The sequence below is a fragment of the Natator depressus genome, chromosome 28 (assembly GCF_965152275.1).
Source record: "Natator depressus isolate rNatDep1 chromosome 28, rNatDep2.hap1, whole genome shotgun sequence".
In the NCBI taxonomy this organism is placed as follows: Eukaryota; Metazoa; Chordata; order Testudines; family Cheloniidae; genus Natator; species Natator depressus.
The window spans coordinates 12,837,542-12,856,990 of NC_134261.1; the positions used below are offsets into that span (position 1 = coordinate 12,837,542).

Here is a 19,449-nt window from a genome sequence, read left to right on the forward strand (position 1 = left end):
CACATGCAGCCTAACAAGATGAATAAACCCCCACTTTGTCACAGCCTCACATGATCTCCCCTATGGATAAATACCCTCCCAGAGATATATTTGATGTGATGGGTTTGTCAGGTCTCAGATGAGAGCTGCTGGCAAAGACCAAGTGACCCTTTGCCACAGGATCTCTGTGTCACCATCTAACCCCTGTAGGCCAGGGAGAGGACAACTTTCTGCCAATGGCCTTCAGGACGGGTGCTGAGTTCACTGCAGTGCCCCTCGTCCCCTCTACATTTCCGTTCTCGGTGTGCTGTCTGGGACGCTGCTCTGCTTCCTTCTCCCCAAGCCACCCCGTATCTACTCCATGTGCCAGGCTTCTGGCAGCCCCCAGTGAGAGGCCAACCAGTCCATCAAACTGCTGGGCCTCAAGCTTTCTGGGGTGCACCTCTGTGAGTCCAGTTGCCCCCGTCCCAGGGGTGCTACAGGGGTATGTTCTTCTAGTGTGTCAGGGCTCCACCCTCTGGCTGAGGCCCCGGGACACTTTCTTCCTCTCTTAGTGTACCAGGTGAAACAACTGTCAGCAAACAACGGTAAATAAAGGAATGAAAGAAAAGAAACGGGGGGGGGGGAGGGGATATGGGCCTCTCTTACTTGTGGGGGCTGTGGGAGCATCTCAGTCCCCTTCAGAGGTTACTGGGGCTCCAGCGCAAGTTTCAGCCTGCTCCCCCTTTGAGCTCCAGGGATTCCCACCCTCCTTCGGTGAAGGCCAGAGCCCCGAATGCTGCCAGCCCTCTCTTCGGGGGTGGAATTGCTCCACAGACTCTTCCCTTCCCAGGGTTGCCCCCTATGAGTAGAGAAGGTCTCTCCTGTTAACTCCTGCTCCAGTCCTGGCATGGTTTGTGGGTGTGGAGGAGCTGGGCCAGTCAAGACTAAAGTAGCAGTTTAACCCCTTCTCTGCCAGCGTGGGGTTTATATAGGCCTACCCAGGCCCAGGGAATGGCACCCTATCAGCCCCCTGCCTGATGTGGTGGGGATACCCCTGGCAACATTGCCTTGGAGGGTGCTACTCCCTCCTGTTCCCACTCCCCCCTCCCACTTTACTGCCACCACAGTGCCTGTCACCTTCACTTCTTGAGGGGTGACCCCCAGAAGGTGTGTTTTGTTATCCCTTTCTCTAGCCCCCCACCCCCAGGATCCGTTGTGCACCCTCCCTCACTCACCTCTGTCTCAGGAGACAAGGCGGGTCATAGGGTGCGGGTGATGCTCTGCTGGAGATCCATCATCACTGAACGAGTGGCAGCCTTGACCCTCCTCGAAGGTTGCCGGGATGCTGATGTGCACTGGAGGAGAACTGGGGCTTGACTGAGTCCATGGACCATTTGGCCCACACCCTGTCACTGTAAAGCCTGCTCTGCATGGCTGCCAATTGCTGCTGGAGGCGTTGTGCTCGTAAGTCTCTGTAACGCTGTCTTCAGTGACTCGAGAGCATGAGCACCAGCCTCAGGCAGACTGGTAAGAAGCAGGGAAGAAACCTCAAATTGATTGTGAGGTCGATATGTAGATTTCACCAACCAAGTTTCCAGTGTGAAGGCTTCAGGCACTGTAACAGCATTAACATGGAATCACAGACAGTCCCCTTGGGTCATCCCGTAGATCTCACCACGCAGGTGAACTCACCTTTGTGACGGATGGTCCCTTACAACAGGGGTTCTCAAGTTTTTTCTTTCTCAGGCCCCCCCAACATGCTATAAAAACTCCATGGCCGTCGTGGGCCACAATAACTGGTTTTCTGCATGCAAAAGCCAGGGCTGGCATTATGGGGTAGCAAGCAGGGCAACTGCCTGGGGCCCCATGCCACAGGGGCCCCCACAAAGCACCATTGCTTAGGCTTTGGCTTCAGCGCCGTGTGGTGGGACTCAGGGCCCTGAACTTCAGCCCCATGCTCTGCGACTTCAGCTTTCTGCCGTGGGCCTCAGCGAGTCTAATATTGGCCCTGCTTCGCAGCCCCCCGATAACTGCTTGTGGCCCCCTAGGGGTCCCAGGACCCTGGTTGAGAACCTTACACCATGAATCACAGCAATGTTCAGGTTGTTGCCAGTCCCAAAGGACCAGTCACTTCCTTAGGTCAATTGAATCTTAGATCTCACAACAAAGACAACGCTTGTAGCAAGTCCTGTAATAACCTGTATTAAGATTTATTTAAAAGGAAATGAGAGTTGTTTACAAAGTTAAAGCAGGTTAAAGCAGATGCAGACGTGTTACAGTCTTAAATTTAAAAAGGTAATAGAAGCTTCTCTAATAAGCAAGCTCTACATATTCTTTAGGACTAACCCAGGCTAACGAGCTGGGGATCTCTTGCTTATGCCTAGAAACTGTGCCCCCCAGAATCCAAGCAGCATACAGATCATCAGTTCCTTCTGTAGGGGTTTTTTATCCCCTTCCTGCCACGTGCGCTGAGCTACAAGCTCAGCTAATGGGACATCAAGAGCACAACAACAGTCTTTTGTCTTCTTTAACATCCCATAATAGTCTATCTGGTGTTGATGGACTTTTCCTGCCAGGCGCGGTGTAATTCATTCTATTGCCAATCAGCACTTCACCTAGGTAAAGTCTCTCTCCTGTCCGGTGATTTACAGAGCCACAGAGGCTCACAATGCAACTAGTCAGATATTAACCCAGGCAGCAACTCAATAAAGCATTCAATAAAATCTAAACACATTCTTATAATTCTAATACCTGTTTTAACAATTGTTTCCGGATTTGCCTGTTACTTTGGGGTAGGCTCATTTATTCGGCTTACTCTTCTGGGAGGGGGGTTCTGTAATTCTATCAATGTACTGCTTGTGTCACGTGTGTTTTCATATGGAGCTCTACTTCCCCCTTATGTAAGTCCCCTCCCAATGGAGCTATCCTGCAGGACCTAGGTTCCCCAGGGCTGGGTCGTATGTGCGCACGCACACGCGCACACACACATATATAAATGGAGCAAGTCTGAGCGGACCAGGTCAATCAGCACTTTCAAGCTGACCCCCTTATATGTCCCTGGACTCAATGGGCTGAGTCAAGAAGTACTTTCAAGCTGCCACCCTTATGTGTCACTGATTCAGCACGTCCCTGTACCCACTCTCGCATCACAATTGTACTGGTAGTAACCTACTTTATGAGCAAACCCCACAGTATTTTGGGCGCTGCAGGGATCTTTAGCTTAGGTAAAAGAAGCATTGCTGCAGAGTAAATGGGGAAGCTAAACACACAAAAGAGTAAAGCTCAGAGAGAGAGAGAGAGAGAGAGAGAGAGAGAGAAGCAACCAGCTTAACCATAAAAGTTACTTATTGAATAATCGTGATAACTACACAAGGATGGCTAAACAAACATAACATACATTATTAAAGGTTAATACTTAAGGTAGAAAGGAAAACAGAGAGAAAGAAAGAAAAGGATCTCACCGCTCCCTGAAGCTTGAACTGGTCGGGGTTCCCAGGTGATGGTGGTAGCTCAGGGTCCTGAGTGCGGAAGACAGGCAGAGCCCCCAGCACGATCAGTCAGGAGATGGAGTCCCAGTGGAACTGATACAGAGTCTGGGTCCATGCATCAGAACACTGACTGGAGGGTGAGCAGAGATTTTTGTAGAAAAAATACAATGGTTAAAGGGAGAACACTAGATTTGTTTGTAGGTAAAGTGATGACTCAAGGGTTTGCTTTAGGCTAGACAATAGGAGCTGATCACTCTTGGCTATGTGTGGTGTTTTCTTCCAGGGAGCTCACAATGCAACTAGGCTGCTTCAGTATTTTGGATATCAGTCAAGGATTTATTACTAGAATTGGTCTGATAACTGCTGAGCTGGGTGCGTGCAGGCGTAGGTTCATTAATATCTGGAACAGAGATTCCCCATGATGCAGTGCTTCCCTGCTTTTCTGGTCCCAGAGTTCAGTGCGGTTCTCTGTTCTTCATTCTGTATGCTAATCCCTGTCCCATTTTTCATGCAGATGAGGCTAGGGGAGTTTCTCTGTTCTCCATTCTGTATGCTAATGGAGATGTCTTAATCTTGTCACCCTTGTCAGAAGGGGTCTAGGTGTGTCTCCCAATGCCCTTCACTGCTCTCTGCAAGCCTTTTCTCTGATCGGTTTTGGTTCAAGCAGAGACTGGTGTGTGTGTGTGGGGGGGGTAACTTTCATGAGTCAGACAGGCTAGATACTATGCCCTGGTTCCCCAAGAACACAGAGCTGACTGGTATCACAATACTAACACAGGGAGCCAGACTGATTCCAGCTATGTGTTTGTCCATGTTCAGTTAAGACATGGGGGCTTTTGCAAGAGCTAACACCTCATCTGCCAGGGTCACAGGCAGGATGGGTAGGGATGGTCTGTCTAACCTCTGTTTGCCAGAAGCTGGGAATGGGTGACAGGGGATGGATCACTTGATGATTCCCTGTTCTGTTCATTCCCTCTGAAGCACCTGGCATTGGCCACTGAGCTAGATGGACCATTGTTCTGACGCAGTGGGCCGTTCTTATGTTCACAGTCTCTATCAGGAGTATCTACTCCTTTGGAGTCACTGGGGAGCCACAGAAAGAAACAAGGTGTGCTGAGGCAAGAAGGCCCAGTCTCAGAGCCCCTAGGGTCACGCTTGCCAAAAGCTGAAACTAGGTCCATCCCATGAAAGGGGGCACTCCCAGGAGAGACTGTATAAAGGTGGGAGCATCAAACAACTTTGTAAACCCGAGACAGGTGCCTTGGGGACAATGACAGGGAGAATCCCCCAGAGTGACTCCTTTGATTCTGCTCTTCTCTGGCCTTTGGTTCATAGAATCATAGAACTGGAAGGGACCTTTAGAGGTCCCTTTAGTCCAGTCCCCTGCACTCAATGCAGGACTAAGTATTACCGCCCCTGAGAGGTATTAGTTCAGCCTGCTCTTAAAAATCCCCAATGATGGTGATTCCACAACCTCCCTAGGCAATTTATTCCAGTGCTTATCCACTCTGACAGGAAGTTTTTCCTAATGTCTGATATAAACCTCCCTTTCTGCAATTTAAGCCCATTGCTTCTTGTCCTATCCTCAGAGATTAAGAAGAACAATTTTTCTGCCTCCTTCTTGTAACAACCTTTTATATACTTGAAAACTGTGATCCTGTCCCCTCTCAGTCTTCTCTTCTCCAGACTAAAGAAATGCAATTTTTTCAATCTTCCCTCATGGGTCATGTTTTCTAGACCTTGAATCATTTTTGTTGCTCCTCTCTGGACTTTCTCCAATTTCTCCACATCTTTCCTGAAATGTGGAACCCAGAACTGGACACACTACTCCAGTTGAGGCCTAAACAGCGCGGAGTACAGTGGAAGAATTACTTCTCATATCTTGCTTACAACACTCCTCCTAATACATCCCAGAATGATGTTTGGGTTTTTTGTAACAATGTTACACTGTTGACTCATATTTAGCTTCTGATCCACTAAAACCCCCAGATCCCTTTTCACAGTACTCCTTCCTAGGAAGTGATTTCCCATTTTGTATGTGTGCAACTGATTGTTCTTTCCTAAGTAAAGTACTTTGGATTTGCCCTTATTGAATTTCATCCTATTGACTTCAGACCATTTCTCCAGTTTGTCCAGATCATTTTGAATTTTAATTCTATCCTCCAAAGCACTTGCAACCCCTCCCAGCTTGGTATCGTCCGCAAACTCTGTAGGTATACAGGGAGACTCTGATACTGGGAGGGTTTCACCATGTCTCAGAGGGTTACACCCTGGTGGGAGGGGGCTTGGCCTGTACTGGAATAAGGTCACTCTGTGCTTCACAGTGTGGCAGAACCTAGAATGTCCATTAGCAGGGAAAAATCTTGTGGGGGAATCGGCATGCGGAATGGACAAAACCCCCGTCTGAATTCTCTCACATTGCCCTTCTCACCCTGGCAGGCTACAGAATAACGTCCACGTTTCTCTCCAGATCATCCCATCCTCAGAGGGGGAAGGAAATGGCTGCAATGGAGCTGGCTCAGGTAAGGGATTATGAGGGAGCTGGTGGTGGGTTCTGCTTGGAGGGAGAGAAGCAGTAAATGCATAGGAGGGTGGGAGCTGTTAGAGGTGGTAGGAGGCAGGAAATATCTAGAGTGGAGAAAGGGAGGGGACAAACCTGCTGAGACTTGTGTAATGTAGGGTGTGATGGGTTGTCACCCTCAGGGTGCAGTCTGGGGGGCTTCTGGGAACCGCTGTGCCCTCTAACCCTCAAGCTGGGCTGGCCCTTTTCACACTGCTTTGCTAGAGATTCACCCAGCCTCTCCAGGCCCTGTTATCACCCAACACGACAGCAGGTGGCGCCATGCATGCAACTAAACTACCTGAGTGTGTTACCTAAGCGATTCAAGGACAGGTAGAAGATAACAGCCAATTTCTCAGCAATAAGTGTTAGCAAACAGATCAAAACAGATTACTTAGCAAATAACCAAAAAGTCAAAGTAAACCTAACATATAGATGGATAGAATTTGAATTAGCAATTTCTCACCCTGAGTGATGATAGAAGCAGTCCACCAAGTTTCCATACACAAGCTAGAAATCCCTTTACTCTGGGACCAGCACTTCCCCCAGTTCATTCTTTGTTCCTCAGGTGCTTCCAGGAGTTCTCTTGTGTGGGGAATGAGGCCAAGAGATGATGTCACACCCCAGCTTTTTTAGTTTTTCCATATGGCGGGAACCCTTTGTTCCAAACTCAGTTCCCAGTCCAGTCAGTGGACAAATACAGGTACCAAAAGGGAGCTGAGTGTCATGTGGTTTGGTCACATGCCCTAGCATGCCCTGCTGCATCATCGTAGCCATGACTCATGGGCTGTCTGAAACATTCACAGGAAGGCTAAGCTCTTCCATGGTCCGTTGTCTTTGTTGGTGAGCCATCAGCACTGTCTGGCTTCTTCACTGTTGTACCTGAAAGGCTAGTTGTGGGTGTTACCCAGAGTAACCACATTTGAAATACAGATACAGAGTCAATATCCATAACTTCAGTACAAACATGATCCATGCACACAAATAGGATAATCATATTCAGTAAATCATAACTTTTCCAATGACACCGCATCTTGCATCTTGCACAAAATGCCTCATAATTATGTCCTCGTCATATTATAATCATACCACTGTACTGAATACGAGGTGTAGTGTCAGATAGGGCCTAATTTCAAGGCACAGGCATTGGGAATGGAACTTCTCCTCTTTGTGGAACAAGAAATAACCCTCCAGCCAGGGCTGGGAAAACTTCCCAGACTCCCAGTGCAGGAGCCTGAATCTACTGACACTTTATTAGTTACCACCACCCCCAATCTTTGTGGCAACTGATAACTTTACCAGTGATGATTTTATCTTCTCTTTTGAGGTCATTCATAAGAATGTTAAATAGCACAGGGCTAAGAACCAATCCTTGCGGGAACCCGCTAGAAAGAAATCCACTCAACCATAGTTCTCCATTTACAATCACAGTTTTTAATCTATATAATATATGCCGTGTGTATTTGTATCTTTCTAGTTTTCTAGTCAAAATATTGTGCTGAATCAACTCATATGCCTTACAGAAGTCTAGGTATATTTCATCAATACTTTTAGCTGCAACTAAACTTTTGATCTCATCCAATAAGAATATCCAGTTAGTTTGATAGTATCTATTGTGTCTAAACCTTTGTTAACGGGTACTAATTATATTACCCTCCTTTAATTCTTTATTAATGAAATCCAGTATCGGCTGCTCCATTCTCTTGCCCAGTATCGATTTCACACTAACACTCTTGTAACTAGCTGGATCATCTCTTTTACACTTTTTAAATATTGGCACATCATTATCTTTATTCCGGTCTTATGGAATTTCCCCAGTGTTCCAAGTCCTAATTAAAATCAACATTAACAGTCCACCATGCTCCTCCACCAGGTCTTTCAAAACTCTGGTTATCTTGACCCGCTGATTTAAACATGTCTAACTTTAATAGCTGCTGTTTAACGTCCTCATGAGTTATTGTTGGAATGGAAAGACTGTTGGCGTCAACATCTTATGATATGAGTTACATCATCTGTTTTTCTCCAAATCCAGGAGAGAAATATTTATTGAACACTTTTACCTCTTCTACATTATTTTTGATAATTCTGCCTTTTCCATCGAGTAATTTACCACTGCGACTGTTGGGATTGATTTTGTACTTAATATACTTTTAAAAATTTCCTTCTTATTTTCATTGATTAATCATTGATTTCTGATAGCTTCCCTTACCAGTTTTCTACAATTCTAACCTTCTAACATATATTCTTTACACTTGACTTCCCCTTTCTTCCATATATTTTATTTGGAGAGTGTTGGGATTCCTACCAGGGAGTCACAAGTAGGGTCCAGAGACAGCCCCATCTCCTCTATCAAGCTCTGGCTAGTAGCTATGTGATAAATGTGAAGACCCTGCCTCCGTCTATCAACTGGGAGACACAAAGGTTCTCTCTTTCTACCCTCTGATGCCTCCTGGCTGCTCTAAGGAAGGTGCGGAGGGACTTGGTTAACATGTGCCTCCTAGAGCTTCCATTTACCTGGTGCTGTTGTTCCCTGAATAGTGGGGTTGTGACTGGGGCATCAGGTACTGAGTGTTGGACTCTTGCTCTTTCAGGGGCCATTGACTTTCGAGGAGGTGGCTGTGTATTTCACCAGGGAAGAGGGGGCTCTGCTGGATCCCACTCAGAGAGCCCTCTACAGGGATGTCATGCAGGAGAACTATGAGACGGTGGTCTTGCTGGGTAAGGAGTCCTGTCCCCTTCCTTATTAGAAGCTGTGGGGTCTCTAAAGAACCTGAGTAGTAATAACTTTATACCTTTATTTGTTTTGAAAAGTTTCCTTGCCCCCTTTTTTTTTGCCAGACCAGAAGTCCGAAGTGCAGATAATGCGATGTTTATTGGGGTTAGTTTCCAAGCAAGCATATTCCGAAGCCCTTCACACCAGTCAGCTTATCTCTATACGCCGATAGAGACTGTTCCCCAGTGTTCCATTCCCCTCTCTGACGCCGCCGAGCGTTTTCCCTGTGTCCCCCTTCCCAGCCTTCATGCCGCAGAGCCTGCCTGTGTCCCTGTTCCCGTTCCCCCCCCCATAACAAACATGATTCTAATTTCCCTTCCCCCTTCCTGTTTGACCCCATTTACATAGTAATATTCTCAGCTATACCTTAACCAATCATTGTGCTGAAATTTAACTAACCAATCCTAACATATTGTAACATAATTCTCTAACCAACTGTATCCCACTACCCTAATTAACTTACACCTCGCAAATTAATTATACAGCAGACAGAAACAATTAGAGAACCAGACTGATTAACAATGTAAAAGTGGTGGCCATAAAGATAAAACAATACAGAAATGGGGGTTTCACAAACACAACCATTGATAAGTGATTTTTTGCCAGACAGGATGCTGTCAAACTAAGTTTTCTTCAACCACCTTAAGATCTGTTTCTTTATCTGGTGGTGATGGGCACTATCCGGACAGGATAGTCTTCCTAACAGCCCAATACCACCTTATTTCAATGTGACTGGTTTGGGATATGAGGATGTGACCCTACGCTTCCCAGTTTATGGCTGCCCCTGCTGCTTAGGCAAAGGCTTTAGCTTAAGAACAAGGCTTCAGACTATTCTAGTGAGAGAAGGCCCATACACAGGCGGACCGTGATTTTGATTCTTTGTTTTATACCCCTGTAGGTAACTAAGTGATAAAAATACACCTAAGTTCTTAAAGTGTAGACTTTACAGGGAGGCCTGAATATCTATCTTCTAACAGTGGGTTCTACCCCTTCCCCCTTCTGTGTCTGTCTTGTCTATTTAGATTGTAAATTTCTTCAGGGCATGGGCCATCTACTATTCTGTGTTTTGTACTTTGTCTAGCACAATGGGGACTCACTATTAGTTGGTCCTTAGGCACTAAGATAATGAACATGATTTATAATAATAATAAATCTCCTGCCATTTTGAGCCAACGAAGATGGCCTTGGGATGTTACTGCTTAAAAATGAGCTGGGATTAAAACCATGGAATATTCTTTGTGACAAGTATCCCACAAATTCCACTGACCTCCCTTGTTTTCTTCGTCTGGAGTAGGGTTTCCAGTTTCCAAACCTGATGTGATCTTGCAGTTGGAACGAGGTGAAGAGCCATGGGTCCCAGACCTCCAGGGCTCTGAGAAAGAAGTGCTCCCGATACCTGCCTGCACAGGTGAGGAATTAGTTAAGCCAATGCAAAAACTGTTTAGGAATGCAGGAAACATTTGGGATGCCCTACAAAGACCTGTGAGCTCTCCAAGTTGTGGAATCATTAGGCAGATGTCACTCATGGCTTCCCTCCTATTCTGACTGACAACTGGCAGCAGGTCCCTCCCCGATCTCACTTTCCCCTGAGTGTTCTGGTGAGATGCAGGCCAAAACTGACCCCTTCCTCTCTCCTCTGTGGAAGGGTTTGGGGAAAATTAGCTCCTGATAGGTTTGATCTCTCCCACACATATTTTGATTTGTTCATCCCTTTTTTCCATTCCTCTGTCTGAGATTTCCTTTCTTTCCGGTGTAGGGAGTGACCTATATCTGGATTCCCTCTGTCCCCCATCAGGTGATGGGATGGTGAGTGAGAATAAGGATGAGAAACCCCAGCAGAAATATGCTGAGCAAGTAGAACCACACGGAAAGTTGTCAGGAAGATCCAAAGGGAATGTTTCCGGGAGTTGTGCACTCCCAGTAAAAGCAAAAGCCTGTGGGACTGAGCAGATGCCAGGGGAAAACTTCAGTAGCCACTCAGACCGTATTACACGCGACAGAATCAACTGGGAAGAAACACGCTACGCATGCCATGAGTGTGGGAAAAGCTTCAATCGCAGCTCAGACCTTCTCACACATTGGAGAACCCACACTGGAGAGAAACCGTACACATGCTCTGAGTGCGGGAAAAGCTTCAATCGGAGCTCACAGCTTATCACACATAGGCGAATCCACACGGGTGAGAAACCTTATGAATGCTCTGAGTGTGGGAAACGCTTCAGTCAGAGCTCAAACCTTAACATACATCAGACAATCCACACAGGTGAGAAACCTTATGAATGCTCTGAGTGTGGGAAACACTTGATTGATAGTTCAACCCTCATGTCACATAAGCAAATCCACACAGGAGAGACACCCCACACATGCTCTGAGTGTGGGAAAAGCTTCAATCGGAGCTCTCACCTTATCACACATCGTAGAATCCACACAGGAGAGACGCCCTACACATGCTCTGAGTGCGGGAAAAGCTTCAATCAGAGCTCTACCCTGAGTACACATAGGAGAATCCACACAGGTGAGAAACCGTATGGATGCTCTGAGTGTGAGAAAAGCTTCAGGCATAGCTCAGCCCTCATCTCACATCAGAGAATCCATACAGGAGAGACTCCCTACACATGCTCTGAGTGTGGGAAAAGCTTCAGTCACAGCTCTGCCCTAATCACACATCAGAGAATCCACACAGGAGAGAGGCCCTACACATGCTCTGAGTGCGGGAAAAGCTTCAATCAGAGGTCTGCCCTGATCGCACATCAGAGAATCCACACAGGAGAGGCACCCTACACATGCTCTGAGTGTGGGAAAGGCTTTAATCGGAGCTCTGCCCTTACCACACATCAGAGAATCCACACGGGTGAGAAACCTTATGGATGCTCTGAGTGTGGAAAACGCTTCATCGATAATTCAACCCTCATCTCACATCAGCGGATCCACACAGGAGAGACACCCTACACATGCTCTGAATGTGGGAAAAGCTTCAATCAGCGCTCAAACCTTACCACACATCGGAGAATGCACACTGGTGAGAAACCTTATGGGTGCTCTGAGTGTGGGGAACACTTCATTCGTCGTTCAGCCCTTATCTTACATCAGAGAATCCACACAGGAAAGACACCCCACACATGCTCTGAGTGTGGGAAAAGCTTTAGTGGGCACTCAGCCCTTATCACACATCGTAGAATCCACACAGGAGAGAAACTCTACACGTGTTCTGAGTGTGGGAAAAACTTCAATCAGCGCTCAAACCTTATCTCACATAGGAGAATCCACACAGGCGATAAACCTTATGAATGCTCTGAGTGTGGGAAATGCTTCATTCGTCATTCAGCCCTTATCTTACATCAGCGAATCCACACAGGAGAGAAGCCCTACACATGCTCTGAGTGCGGGAAAAGCTTCAATCACAGCTCTGCCCTGATCACACATCAGAGAATGCACACAGGAGAGAGGCCCTACACCTGCTCTGAGTGCGGGAAACACTTCAATCAGCGCTCACACCTTAGCAGACACCGGAGAATCCACACAGGGGAGACGCCCTACACGTGCTCTGAGTGTGGGAAAAGCTTCAATCAGAGCTCAAACCTTATCGCACATAGGAGACTCCACATGAGTGAGCAACCTTATGGATGCTCTGAGTGTGGGAAACGCTTCGTCAATAATTCAACCCTCACCTCACATCAGCAGATCCACAGAGGAGAGATGCCCTACACATGCTCTGAGTGTGGGAAACGCTTCAGTCACAATGGGAGTCTTGTCAGACATCAGCGAATCCACACAGGAGAGACGTCCTTCACATGCTCTGAGTGTGGGAAAAGCTTCAGTCAGAATGGGAGTCTGATCAGACATCAGAGAATTCACATAGGAGAAATGCCCTTCACATGTTCTGAGTGTGGGAAAAGCTTCAGTCAGAGTGGAAGCCTTATTAGACATCAGAAAATCCACATAAGAGAGAACTGTAATAAATGCCGTGACTAGGGCTGGCCAAAGATATCTTTTAACCTTATTGTCCCACCACACCATTCTCCAGCAACCCACCTTGTCCCAGTGACCAGTCAGCTGGGCAGTGTTTTAAATGTAACGAGCTGGGGCATGTAAAGGCCAGCTGCCCCAAGAACTCCAACAGATTACAGTTCATTGCACAAGGGTCACACCAATGCTCCTCAGGCCCAGATGCCTCCCATATACCCTCAAAGTGAAGGGAAACTGTGAGTGTGGGCGGGAAGAAGGTTATTGTGTGGAGGGACACTGGAGCACAGGTGTCAGCTATCCACTAATCCTTAGTGGACCCCAAATTCATCAACCCAGAGGCCCAAGTGACAATTCAACCCTTCAAGTCAAACTCTTTTGACTTGCCTACAGCCAAGGTGCCTCTCCAGTACAAGGGCTGGTCAGGAATGTGGACTTTTGCAGTCCATGATGATTATCCCATTCCCATGCTGCTGGGGGAAGACTTGGCCCACCATGTGAAGCTAGTCAAGAGGCTAACCCGCAGCCAGGCTAAGCAAGCCTTCACACCTAGCTCTGTTCCTGAGCCTTCTACAAGGGCCCAGTCTGTGTTATCAGAGATGCAGACTGAGGTGGTGGAAGCGGACCCCATGCCGACGTCTGCGACAGCAGCAGTGGATCCAGTCGCAGAGACCCAGCCAGAGCCAGGTCCAGAACTGGAACTGGCAGAGCAACCAGTACTAGAACCGTTGCTAGCGCTGAATGCAGCGTTTGCAACCCCATCTGCAACCCCAGCACCAGAGGGCCCCACCGAGCCCGCCCTGGCAGCAGCCGATAAACCTATGCAAGAGGCTCAGCCGGAGTCTGAACCCCAACCTAGTGCACCAGCAGAGAGCGGTTCACAGTCAACGGAAACAGCCCCATCACCTGCATCGCTTCCCGAGGGACCAAGCCCAGGTCCACAATCCAGTGAGGAACTGATGTCTCCAGCATCAAGGGAACAATTCCAAACCAAGCAGGAAGCAGATGAAAGCCTCCAGAGAGCTTGGATGGTGGCACAGAGCAATGCACCACCTTTCAGCTCTCCTAATTGATCCCGGTTTGTTGTAGAAAAAGGACTTTTATACAAGGAAACTCTTTCTGGTGGGCACCAGGAGGACTGGCATCCTCAGAGACAGTTGGTAGTTCCAACTAAGTACCTGGTAAAGCTTTTGAGCTTAGCACATGATCATCCTAGTGGCCATGCTGGGGTGAACAGGACCAAAGGCCGTTTGGGGAAGTCATTCTACTGGGACAGAATGGGCAAGGATGTTTCTACTTATGTCCGGTCTTGTGAGGTGTGCCGAAGAGTGGGAAAACCCCAAGACCAGGTCAAAGCCCCTCTCTAGCCACTCCCCATCTTTGAGGTTCCCTTTCAGCGAGTAGCTGTGGATATTCTGGGTCCTTTTCCAAAAAAGACACCCAGAGGAAAGCAGTACATATGGACTTTAATGGATTTTGCCACCCAATGGCCGGAAGCAGTAGCTCTAAGCAACACCAGGGCTAAAAGTGTGTGCCTGGCATTAACAGACATTTTTGCCAGGGTAGGTTTGCTCTCCAACATCCTTACAGATTCGGGAACTAATTTCCTGGCAGGGACCATGAAAAGCCTTTGGGAAGCTCATGGGGTGAATCACTTGGTTGCCACCCCTTACCACCATCAAACAAATGGCCTGATGGAGAAGTTTAATGGAACTTTGGGGGCCATGGTACATAAATTCGTAAATGAGCACTCCAATGGTTGGGACCTAGTGGTGCAGCAGTTTTTCTTTGCCTACAGAGCTGTACCATACTCAATTTAAGGTTTTCACCATTTGAACTTGTGTTTGGCCATGAGGTTAAGGGGCCATTATAGTTGGCGAAGCAGCAATGGGAGGCGTTTATGCCTTCTCCAGGAACTAACATTCTGGACTTTGTAAACAACCTACAAAACACCCTCCGAACCTCTTTAGCCCTTGGTAGAGAAAACCTAACAGATGCTCAGGAAGAGCAAAAAGCCTGGTATGATAAACATGCCAGAGAGCGTTCCTTCAAAGTAGGGGACCAGGTCATGGTCTTGAAGGCGCTCCAGGCCCATAAGATGGAATCATCATGGGAAGGGCCATTCATGGTCCAAGAGTGCCTGGGAGCTGTGCACTATCTCATAGCACCCCCAAAACCTAAAGCCTAAGGTGTACCATGTTAATTCTCTAAAGCCCTTTTATTCCAGAGAATTAAAGGTTTGTTGGGGTGCAGCCCAGGGAGGAGATGACGTTGAGTGGCCTGAAGGTGTCTACTAGGAAGGAGAAAGTGACGGTGGCATGGAAGAGGTGAACCTCTCCATGACCCTTGGACATATGCAGCGACAGCAGATCAAGGAGCTGTGCACTAGCTTTGCACTGATGTTCTCAGCCACCCCAGGATGGATTGAATGGGCATACCACTCCATTGACACAGGTAATGCTCGCCCAATTAGAGCCCAACCTTACTGGGTGTCTCCTCAAGCCAAAACTGCTATAAAAAGGGAGATCCAGGACATGCTACAGATGGGTGAAATCTGCCCCTCTAACAGTGCATGGGCATCTCCAGTCATTCTAGTTCCAAAACCAGGTGGGGAGATACGTTTTTGCGTGGACTACCATAAGCTAAATGCTGTAAGTCGCCCAGACAACTATCCAATGCCACGCACAGATGAACTATTAGAGAAACTGGGACGGGCCCAGTTCATCTCTACCTTAGACTCCAAGGGGTACTGGCAAGTACCTCTGGATGAATCCTCCAAGGAAAGGTCAGGCTTCATCACCCATGTAGGGCTGTATGAATTTAATGTGCTTCCTTTTGGGCTGTGAAATGCATCCGCCACTTTTCAAAAACTTGTAGATAGTCTCCTAGCAGGATTGGGAGAATCTGCAGTCACCTACCTTGATGATGTGGCCATCTTTTCTGATTCATGGGCAGAACACCTGGAGTATCTGCAAAAAGTCTTTGAGTGCATAAGGGAGGCAGGACTAACCATTAAGGCTAAAAAGTGTCAAATAGGCCTAAACAGAGTGACTTACCTTGGACACCAGGTGGGTCAAAGAACTGTCAACCCCCTACAGGCCAATGTGGATGCTGTCCAAAAGTGGCCTGTCCCAAAGTCAAAGAAACAGGTCCAATCCTTCTTAGGCTTGGCCGGATATTACAGGAGATTTGTACCGCTCTACAGCCTAATCGCCGCCCCACTGACAGACCTAACCAAAAAGAAACAGCCAAATGCAGTTCAGTGGACTGAAGAGTGTCAGAAGGCCTTTAACCAGCTTTAAGCAACACTCACGTCTGACCCTGTGCTAAGAGCCCCAGACTTTGACAAACCGTTCCTAGTAACCACAGATGCATCCGAGCGTGGTGTGGGAGCAGTTTTAATGCAGGAAGGACCTGATCAAGAATTCCATCCTGTCGTTTTTCTCAGCAAAAAACTGTCTGATGGGGAAGCCATTGGTCAATCAGCGAAAAGGAATGTTACGCCATTGTGTAAACACTGGAAAAACTACGCCCATACGTTTGGGGACGGTGTTTCCACCTGCAAACCGACCATGCTACACTGAAGTGGCTTAATACCGTCAAGGACAATAACAAAAAACTTCTTCGGTGGAGTTTAGCTCTCCAAGGTTTTGATTTTGAAATACAACACATTTCAGGAGCTTTTAACAAAGTGGCTGATGCACTCTCCCATAAAAGTTTCCCAGAATCAACTGGTTAAAATCATCCTTGAAATGTGGAAAATATTGTAAGTTTTTTTTTTTATATAATCAGTAGTCTATCTAGAGGTGCATGTGTCTTATTAACTCTGTTTTCTCCTAGAGCTCCAGGAAGAAATCACAGCTAGAGTGGTACAGGCTGTCCAGCACCGTCTATGATTTGGGTGGCGTGTCATAACCATACAGCTAAGGGTAGCCTAGAATTCCTCCTTACCTGTAAGGGGTTAATAACCTGGTTGGCACCTGACCAAAGGACCAATGAGGAAAGAAGATACTTTCAAATCTTGGGAGGGGAGGCTTTGTTTTGTGTGTTCTCTTGGGAAGCAGAGAAGCATCAGGTCAGAAAACTCCTTTTCCTATAAACCATCCTAAACGTCTCTCATATTAAACAAAATTGTAAGTAAAAGCCAGGCAAGGCGTGTTAGATTATCTTTTGTTCTGCTTGTGAATTTTCCCTATGCTAAGAGGAAGGTTTATTCCTGGTTTTTTTGTAACTTTAAAGTTTTGCTTAGAGGGGAATCGTCTGTGTTTTAAATCTTATTACCCTGTAAAATTATCTTCAGTCCTGATTTTACAGAGGTGTTTCTTTTACTTTTTTTTCCTTTATAATAAAAGTTCTGTTTTTAAGAATCTGATTGGGGTTTTTAGTGTCCTCGTCTGTGCTCACCTTGTTTACTCTCAAGCCTCCCCAGGAAAGGGGGTGAAGGGCTTTGGGGGATATTTTGGGGAAACAGGAACTCCAAGTGGGCCTTTTCCTAAATCTTTGTCTAACTCACTTGGTTTGGTGGTAGCGATACCATTCCAAGGACAAGAAAGAATTTGTGCCTTGGGGAAGTTTTTAACCTAAGCTGGTAGAAATAAGCTTAGGGGGTCTTTCATGTGGGTCCCCACATCTGTACCCTAGAGTTCAGAGTGGGATGGAACCCTGACACCATGCACTTGACTCCCAAAGCAGTTGTGGCCCAGGCCCTGCAGGAGGTCGCTCCTGAAGATATCTCCTTCCTAATCAGGTGCATACTGCCTATTATTTGGGAAATAGAATCCCTATCTAGGTAGAGATGGGAAAAATGGAAGTGACATTTCTGTTCAGTTCACCTCTGGGAGATGCTGCAAACGTGTAGAAAATGAAATCCATGTTGAATGTGATAGAGCTGCAGAAAGACACCTATTGTTAATAGATACCTGACATTTGGTGTCTTACAGGGATTCTAAGCTGCACCTGCATTTAGTCCCTAATTTAAATCTGTGCCACCAGATTAAAAACATAAAAAGGCATACTTGGGGCATTTATACCTCACTATCGCTACTGATATGTTGTGTGGTTGGTGAAGAATTCTACACCAGAGAAGTGTAAAATTACTCCAAGGAAGATCAAGGATTTGACAAGAACTCAGGTAGAAATTGCAGGTGCTAGTGGTTGATTTTCACCCCAGAGATGGAAGCTATGGCGACCTGTGGCCCAGGTAAACTATTTTTTAGAACACTGCACCCTAGTTAAGTGGCATTGATCACACTCCTAAAGGATGCCATGATTAAATTGGGCACAACTCTCTTTTGCCATTTGGATCCAAAGTTTCATGAAGCAATGAGAGAATCATAGAAGATTAGGGTTGGAAGAGACCTCAAGAGGTCATCTAGTCGAACCCCCTGCTCAGAGCAGGACCAACACCAAATAAATCATCCCAGCGAGGGCTTTGTCAAGCCAGGCCTTAAAAACCTCTAAGGATGGAGATTCCATCACCTCCCTAGGTAACCCATTCCAGTGCTTCACCACCCTCCTAGTAAAATAGTGTTTCCTAACATCCAACCTAGACCTCCCCCACTGCAACTTGAGACCATTGCTCCTTGTTCTGTCATCTGCCACCACTGAGAACAGCCGAGCTCCATCCTCTTTGGAACCCCCCTTCAGGCAGTTGAAGGCAGCTATCAAATCCCCCCTCACTCTTCTCATTTGCAGACTAAATAATCCCAGTTCCCTCAGCCTCTTCTCATAAATCATGTGCCCCAGCCCCCTAATCATTTTCATTGCCCTCTGCTGGACTCTCTCCAATTTGTCTATATCCTTTCTGTAGTGGGGGACCCAAAACTGGACTCAGTACTCCAGATGTGGCTTCACCAGTGCCGAATAGAGGGGAATAATCACTTCCCTCGATCTGCTGGCAATGCTCCTATTAATGCAGCTCAATATGCCGTTAGCTTTCTTGGCAACAAGGGCACACTGCTGACTCATATCCAGCTTCACATCCACTATAATCCCCAGGTCCTTTTCTGCAGAACTGCTGCTGAGCCATTCGGTCCCCAGCCTGTAGCGGTGCATGGGATTCTTCCGTCCTAGGTGCAGGACTCTGCACTTGTCCATCTAGAATTTAATCAGATTTCTTTTGGCCCAATACTCCAATTTGTCTAGGTCACTCTGGACCCTATCCCTACCCTCCAGTGTATCTATCTCTCCCCCCAGCTTAGTCTGCGAACTTGCTGAGGGTGCAATCTATCCCATCATCCTGATCATTAAGAAATATATTGAACAAAACCAGACCCAGGACCTACCCCTGGGGCACTCTGCTTGATACTGGCTGCCAACTAGACATTGAGACATTAATCACTACCCGTTGAGCCTGACAATCTCGCCAGCTTTCTATCCACCTTATAGTCCATTCATCCAATCCATACTTTTTTAACTTGCTGGCAAGAATACTGTGAGAGACCGTATCAAAAGCTTTGCTAAAGTAAAGATATCTCACATCCACCGCTTTCCCCAATATCCACAGAGCCAGTTATCTCCTCATAGAAGACAATCAGGTTGGTCAGGCATGACTTGCTCTTGGTGAATCCATGTTGACTGTTCCTGATCACCTTCCTCTCCTCTAAGTGCTTCCAAATGGTTTCCTTGAGGACCTGCTCCATGATTTTTCCAGGGACTGAGGTGAGGCTGACCGGTCTGTAGTTCCCTGGGTTCTCCTCCTTCCC

The 19,449-nt window shown here is 47.0% G+C and overlaps 1 protein-coding gene across 1 annotated transcript in view; it reads left to right on the forward strand.

Annotated features, from left to right (window-relative positions):
* LOC141978938 (uncharacterized) overlaps positions 1 to 17,041 on the forward strand; it is a 38,886-nt gene extending 21,845 nt beyond the window's left edge. Inside the window, 1 exon segment of the mRNA XM_074941339.1 lies at positions 10,797 to 17,041. Coding sequence (XP_074797440.1) covers positions 10,797 to 12,754 — 1,958 coding nt within the window. The 3' untranslated portion in view covers positions 12,755 to 17,041.
* Positions 17,042 to 19,449: the final 2,408 nt, after the last annotated feature.